Source organism: Nyctereutes procyonoides, unplaced genomic scaffold, assembly GCF_905146905.1.
Source record: "Nyctereutes procyonoides isolate TBG_1078 unplaced genomic scaffold, NYPRO_anot_genome, whole genome shotgun sequence".
Classification (NCBI taxonomy): domain Eukaryota; kingdom Metazoa; phylum Chordata; class Mammalia; order Carnivora; family Canidae; genus Nyctereutes; species Nyctereutes procyonoides.
The window spans coordinates 73,028,001-73,035,981 of record NW_026575052.1 but is presented as its reverse complement, the minus strand read 5'-3'; the positions used below and the strand labels follow the sequence as shown (position 1 = coordinate 73,035,981).

The window sequence follows — 7,981 nt, the reverse complement described above, 5'->3', positions numbered from 1 at the left end:
CCACGCAAGATCATAAAAACTAATTTGAGCCAGTGTGGTCTTGGATGTCAGCCCTCTGAAAAGTAGCAGTAAAGGTGGCTAGCCCAGTCTAAGAACCAGAAACTAGTTCATTTAAAAAGTAATCTAATAACTGAATTTGGGATGCAAGAAAATTCCTAATGCTGTTAAGTGGAATAACAAGAGTTCCAATTTTGCATTTCTATACTATTCTCTTTCATGTTTGCTACACACACACACAGACAAAAGCAGGTGGGTGGCACAGTCTGTCAAGTGACCAATCGTGGTTTCAGCTCGGATGGTGATTTCAGGGTCATGTGGTTGAGTCCCGCCTTGGGCTCTGAGCTCAGTAGAGAGTCGGCTTGAGATTCTCTTTACCTCTGTGCGCCCCCCCTCCCCCAGTGTCTCTCAAATAAATAAATCTTTTTTTTAAGAAAGTAGAAAGGTGGCAAGGATCAAATGCCATGGTATAAATACAAAAACAGTAACTGGGTCCTTTGTTCTAATATTGACTTTGTCCCCTTTAACTCTATTTTCTCATTCTGTTTTTCATAACTCTGCTGCTCCCAAATACAAATATAATAGACAAAGCCCTGAGACTTTTGCTTAGAAGGCAGAAAGTAGTTGAAGTTCACACTTGGCTGTATCCAGTTTTTTGCCACCACAAAACTCTTGTTCAGTCTCCCTGTGTAGGAGAAGCAGATTACATAAAGGAAGAAACAAAACTTTCCTTCTATCTACTTTTTAATTTATTATGTAGGAGTATTTTTATAAAAATTTATTTTGGTAGACTTCTGGTGGTCATGTGGGTCTCAATTACTTATAACAGACACCTCACAATTTTTAAGTTAACAAAATTATAAACATGATATATTCTAAATCCAAATTATTTTAGTTCAGGAAAAAAAAAATCCTGCAAAGTTATTTATTACTGTGTGGCTTGGGTTCCGAGGAGGAAGTTTATTATGATGGAGGGAAAAAAAAAATCTTGTAGAGACAAAAAGAGAGCAACTTCTTTAAATAAATAAATAAATAAATAAATAAATAAATAAATAAATAAGCAAGCTGTTTTGTAATTTGAGATATCATCAGTATATTGATGATGAATATCATGCAAATACTCATTTTGTACTTTTAGAATATGAAAAACAGAAAGATTCAGATCAGGAAGATATGTTTATTCTGTGAGTAAGTGTTCTAAATGTGTCTTCCATATTGTTTATCAGTTTATAATTGAGAGGATTTCTGCACCATCAAAGAGGCTCTTTTACAGAATAATATAGTAAGGCTAAGATCCTAGTCTCAACAGATTTATAGTAGGGTCAAAATAGGGACTTTTTCCAACTATAGGAAAATAGGAGGAAAAAGGCAATTATGTTCTATGATAAATGAGCTGTTCTTAGCTGTGAAATCAGAGCATCTCCCCATTTCATGTACTCAATTTCTGCATTTTCTATTCTTTGCTCCAAGCTGTTTCTTTCATCTTGCTAATACAAGAAAATTAAAATTCTATTGAGAATATATGAGGAATTTAATCTTGAAAGAAGTGAACTACAATGCTGTATTATTATAGTACCTTGATATAAAATCAGAAAGATACTGAGCTTGAAAAAGCATAATATTGTTATCATTTAAAAACTAAGTTTATCGTGGGGAGGAAGACACATTTTGGATGACTCACTAATGGAAGTGCACTGAAGCCAGCATGTGCCTACAATGTTGACTTAATATAAGTTGTCATGATAAACCTCATGCCCGGCATGATCAATGACCCAAGCTCCAAGAAACCAAGGTGAGAACCAAGAAGTAGAACCATTTTGTTATATCCTGCATTTATTTAAGCAAACCAAATGTGTAGAGATAGGAAAATTAGAGCGTTATAATGTTTTACAAATACAGAAAGAAGACACAGAATAATAATACCCTGAAGAGAGTGCATCTGAACACAGTTCTATCATAGGAAAACACTTGCAGTGACCACATTGAAGCCACAGCCGACACATCCACCCGTCATTCTTGTTCCAACATCGTTCAAGTAGATTTAATAGATAAATCAGTGATTTGTTTTTAAACAAATAATAATAATAATAATGATTATAGTAGCCTTGAAGGGTCTGTGAGTGACTAAACTATACATACATGATGCTAGGCTTAATGTTTATTTCAATGCCGCTGTACATTATGCAGGGGGAAATAATGTCTTATTACACAATTACTGTGACATCCACTAAAATGTGAACTAGTTTGCATAGGTTAGTCCTTTGGGCAGCACGATGTTGCTCTAGTCCACCAAGGCTTAAAGATTCACAGTGTAGAGGAAAAAAAACATGAATTAAAGCATTTCTACTAAAATATATTTTAATAGCTGGTGTTAATTTGCATAACAAAAGCCAAATTATATTAATAACCTGTATCATTCTATAAGCCCCTTCATCTTAAAAACATTAAGTATTTCCATTAAACTATACGCTCTCAAAGTTAGTACAATCTTGGAAATTGATCATCAACCACAATTCTACATTTTTGAAGCAAACAGAAGCCAAGCTGTGCAATGATCCAGTTTTGTATTTTTATCACAGGTCAGAGGCCAACATTGCCACACCACACCTGTGACACACTTGGTGCTGCTTCTAAATGCTCAGCCATTCACTGTGTGGACACTGAAGAATGGCACTAGGATGCAATTTTCTCTTTTTCCTTCAAAGTCAATCATTCTTAACAGCAACTGGATTACAAAGAAGCAGATACTATGCCAACTGGATGCCATGTATCAAATGCAAAAGCATATGGAATTTCATGATTATACAGAAGTAATATGGACAACTGGGGAAAAATCTGCCCTAGGGATCCTTCCAGGCTGGTGGAGTCCAGTAGCCTAAGCATCATGAAATGATGGCCATAGAAACATCATACAACATCTTTATATATATTTTTTGATCATCAATAGTTGACAGTCAGTTGCCTGGAAAGGACCCTAGTGGGCATGGAATACTTCAAAAAGAGACTTTCCTTTTAGCATTCTTAACTTACTTTACATAGCTTCTCACTTAGCTAAAGCTTTCTCGCCTCCGTGTCTCATTACCCAAAACACCCATGCTCCAGCCACTTTCAGATTATCAGAAGTGAATAGCTAAGGTATAATGAAACTTATGAAGTGAATTTTATCTTGTGTAATGAATTCAGCCTCATAATATAATTCTTCTATCTTACAATAGGTATTTTAAGTCTCAAGCCTAAAGTTCATGTTTATGCATCCTGACTATATATAAATCCACAAAGAACTTTCCAGAAATGGATGGGAAAGGTCAGTATTTTCTATAGTTCTCAACCTTTGGAGGTAAAATACAATCCGCTACCACGTCTCATATCCATCAGGAGCATCTCAATTCCCCTGCCACAAAAATACCAATCATGTACAATAAAATATTACTATAGAATTACACAAGAAGCTTGCTGGCTCGGTTTTCCTTCCAAGACCATAGAGGATAAACAAGGGTAATCAAAAGGCACCTTTCTTTTTAATATATCTATATTATAATTTTGGTATAAACTATATCCACTTTATGTAAGGATGTGTTATTAAAGGATCACACACATTTTATCTTTTCATTAAAAACATTTCACTGGAGGTGGACACACCTGAAAAACAGATGCACCTCTTGAACTTCACTGTTTTAGAAAAGTCTGTTTCCCCACCTCCCAGACTGTTGTCAAGCTCAACAGGGGAGAGGACAAGGAAAGAAAGACTGTGGCCAACCTGCCAAAACTGCATCCGCATCACCTTCAGGCAGTGAACCTAATAGTGAGAGAGGCTCGTCCAATCTCATCCATGTTCATACTAGATGCCCCTAGAAACTGCACTTGCAAATTCCTGTGTGGTCTCTGGTGGTGGGGAAGCCTGAGAAGAGGTTGGGGCTGCGTGGGGATCTGACAACCTGATAACTATTTCAAACTGGGCTATGCTGTGGATGTATAGACAAGAACAAGAAGACGTGAAGAGTTCGTTTTGCCACAGGTTAGAAGTAGAAAGCTTTCCTAGAGAACGAGAATTAGTAAAAACAGTTGACTACAAAAACTTACAACAAAAGTCATATATCTATTCTGTTGCTCTGCTATTCTCAAGAGAGAGATGATCCATGTACAGTTTTGGTTTCAGAATCTTGTAAAAGCATATCAAACTGTTCCTTGTGCTTTTATCAGTCTGGAGAATGCATCACATTCAGAAAATCAGGTGCATGTTGTCTGTGCTTGGACATTTCACAGTCTTTAATTTGATTTTTAAAAGACATATGTTTTTAAACCCTTCTTTAGCCATCAATGTTATGTATGAGATACCTGTCGCCAAATTGGGGGGGGGGGTGCAAAGTGGAAAAATTGTTCAAGAACGTCATTTTGAAAAATGATACTGTAAAAATAGCACTTTGGTATTATACATATATGTTTCCTATATTTCTGCTGAGATGCTAGAATACCCTGACAAGCTTTAGTGGCAACGCTACTCAGTTGTGGTGGGTGTCAGGAGCACACGACATCTTATTCTCCTGCAGTCTTTACTGTAAAATAATTACTCTCTAGTTAAATTCTAAGCAGACCTGAATTCCTAGAGGCTGGAAGCAGAATCATCTCGCTATGCAAACATTATGTGAAGCTTAACATTTTAGGATTATTCCCCCAATAATTATTGACTTCTACATTCCAGGAATCTGATTTTGAAATTAGTGGATGAGAAAGACAAGGGAGCAACAAGCTGCTACTTTATGGTACTTTTCCCGATTAAAAACATCATTTCAAATCTGTTTCCTCTGGGCCTCCCATAAATGTGCTATTTCTCAAAAACATTGTACCTGTCCTACATATAGTCTGCAAATTTAATCAACAACTACAGCTTTTCATAGTCACAAGAAGGGGTTTGAGTGAAACGTAAATATTTACTTAGAGACATAATAAAATTGAGCAAGTTTATTGCCCCCACTTTTAATGCACAGAAGGTTTTTTTGCAAGAAGGTCATAAATTCATCTTGTCTTTGTTGGTTTGTGTACAAGACATCAAAACAGATATGGGGTTAATTTAATCATGACTGGCCATTTCAATACGAGAAAATCAGTCCAGCTGGGTATGTAGGGATCTGTCAAATCCCCTCAGAAAACTCTCTAGTTTTTTACCTGAATTTTTCTCTTCTCTTTTTATGTGAGTGTCCTATAGACGCAGCTTGAGTATAATAAAGCTTATTTGCTCTTTTAGTCAGATAAAATGAAACTCCAGATTTTCAAAAGTATGTGCTAACTTTTCCTAAGTGTAAATGAATGAGCATTTGTTTTTGAACTCCTGAACACTTCTATAAAAGGTATTTTACAAGATGTTTTGTTCATTTCTTTGCATATATTATATAAGGGATATATCCCCAAGGTCTATACATTTTATCACATTTTTGTAACTTTGCTTTTACAGCTTCATCACTCTAGAGTCAGGCCCTACATGAATACTACCAGAATACTGGTAGCAGGTCCAAATACATCAGAAAAACACAGAGTCACTTCGATGATGGATGTTAATTCTCCAGTGATCCTGACTATGGACTACAGGCCAGTCTTCACCACCCGTCAGCAAGGGCTGCAGCATGGCTGTAAATCCAGGCAGAGCCTGCAAGGTCTCATATTTGAAATTCAAGATAGGACAACAACTTCTTTTTGCGTGAACAACCTCTTGGGCCTAGACTTAAAATCTCTGCTGGCATCTTCATCTTCCCCCCACCCTGCATATGGTTTAGAAAGTAAGAACCAGAAGAAAGGAAAAGAAGTCTTTTCATTAACTAGTTTCAGTGGCTAGATTTCCATTCCTGGATGTGAATAACATTTTCTTAAATAAAAAACCCAATCGTCTCCATGTGGAGTGGGTGACATTTTGTTCACTGGTTGTCTCTCCTACACTTTGTAGTCACTGGCTCCTAGTAAGTTTTCTTTACTTTTGAATCAACAGCGGCATTAAGTTAATGAAAGCTGCTCAGTAAACACCTAAGTCACTTAATTGCTAGAGTAGACGTCTATTTCCTAAAGGTGTGAATCCTTCGAAACTAGAGTGCAAGGCAGCAGGAGAATCTCAAGCAACTTTTCAAAATATGGTTTTCTGATGAGCTGGCGACTAGAGCTCTGAAAGGGTTGTTAGGTTATCAGCCGCACTTTTTGCTCTATTAACAGAGATGGATGGGCAGTGCAGCTGCCTATGTTACAGAAGCTTGAACCTACGTGACATGCAACAGGGTAAAAGCTCTTAGGGAAATAATAGAGATGACCTGAAACTTTGCCCTTTGCCGTGTAGCTGTGACGTTATTTGGTCCTGACATTCTATGGAGTCAAGCGTAGACTTGGGCCCACAGAATATAAATGGAGATGAGGATACACCTTGGTACAAATGAGAAATAAATAGACCCAAGTCAGTCTAGGGAACAAGGAAATGTCTTTGTTAGAGAGAAGTTTCTAGGTCCTGAAGGCCAGCAGTCAATATGATTTTAACCAAACTGTCATTCTGCCGCTCTTGACGTTTATTACATTAGGGCAATTTTCACTTGAATTGGAAATTCCCTAATGACTCAAAAGCTAAATGGTTTTTAAATTATTGGCTGTGTTACTGAATTAAGAGAACTGGCTTCTGGTGATTCCAAAGTGACAGCTAAGAGGTTTCACAGACTTGTTACATTTAAGGGACGATCAACATCTCTATGAAAGGCTACAAAAATACATTTCCCAGAAGTGTGCATTGGCCAATCCAAGGAAACCATTAACCCGTTTAGCAGCACCAGGCCCGGGACCTAAGGATTTTGTTTACAGGAACTCCTGAAAATGCTGCTGTGCTGAGCCCAGAAGCCATTCTTTCTTCCTGCTGTGTGTGTGTCATTGTCAAAGGAAAGATAGATTATTGTAAAATAACTGCCAAGTTGTCTTAAAAGTATCTTCTATCTTTTAAAAAGGTTGGGTTTAGTATACATTAGAATAAAGCTCAAAGACAAGGAGAAAGACTTAATTAACAAACTCAATGTAATTCGCCGGGAGCATCCCTGTTTTGCCAGTTCTCTGCACTGTGCCGTACATCCAGCCGTCGTCGATAGGCTGCACGTTGACAATGTAGTCGCCGTCCCGGAAGGAGACCTCGTCTTCGTCCTGGGCGCTGTAATCGTACATGGCTCGGTAGGTCCTCTGAAAAGGAAAGGAGGGGGAGAGTCACACAATGGATACAAAATATTTTACAACTACAAACGCCCATCATGACAAACCAGCTCACAGATGACAAACTAACTATGAGGAATGTTCCCCAGTGGACTTATTTCTGGAGATCTGCAAACCAGAGCTGACCATCTATGCCAGCAGCGTCCATCTTAAGACTAGCAAAAAGGCTAGTGTTTGGGGGCCCAGGATAGGGATCTAGGAAGCCTCTAGATACAATGACTAGTCCATCAAAAAGTAAGCTCTGAAGCAGTAAAACCGATTTCCCTCAGCTTCTGATAACCCCAGAGACCTTAGATTATGTAGATTCTCCCCTTATTCCACACTCTTCAGAGAACAAAAACTGCCCTAGGGGCAAAAAGAGCCAAGTCAGTGTCAGGTCACTACCCCAGGCCCCAAGCAGAGGAAATGAATTTTCCCTAAATAGTACAAAGAATTTTTGCTTCCTCTTAAAAATATATCTTAAAAAAGAAAACTAGCTAATAGACTTATTTTGCAGGTTTCTGAATCACAGGGATAGACATTTAGTATGTAAATGTTCTGAATATTGAGGTATACATAACGAAATCCTTGTTATAATAAGGAAATTATTCACTTCCTGACTTCAAACTATGTTACAAGCTTTAGTAATCAAAACACTATGGTATTGACATAAAAACATAGATCAATGAAAACAGAACAGAGACCTCAGCAATAAACCCATGCAGATTTGGTCAATTAGTATATGAGGAAGGAGCCAAGAATACAGAGTGGGGAAAGGACAGTC

General features: G+C 37.6%; 1 protein-coding gene across 9 annotated transcripts in view; it reads right to left on the bottom strand.

The window, feature by feature from the left end:
* Positions 1-1,812: 1,812 nt before the first annotated feature.
* NEBL (nebulette) overlaps positions 1,813-7,981 on the bottom strand; it is a 344,980-nt gene continuing 338,811 nt past the window's right edge. For all 9 annotated transcript variants that reach the window (XM_055331427.1, XM_055331428.1, XM_055331424.1 and 6 more), the window contains one exon: positions 1,813-7,188. In XM_055331427.1, coding sequence (XP_055187402.1) covers positions 7,012-7,188 — 177 coding nt within the window. In that variant the 3' untranslated portion in view covers positions 1,813-7,011. The remainder of the gene's footprint in view (positions 7,189-7,981) is intronic.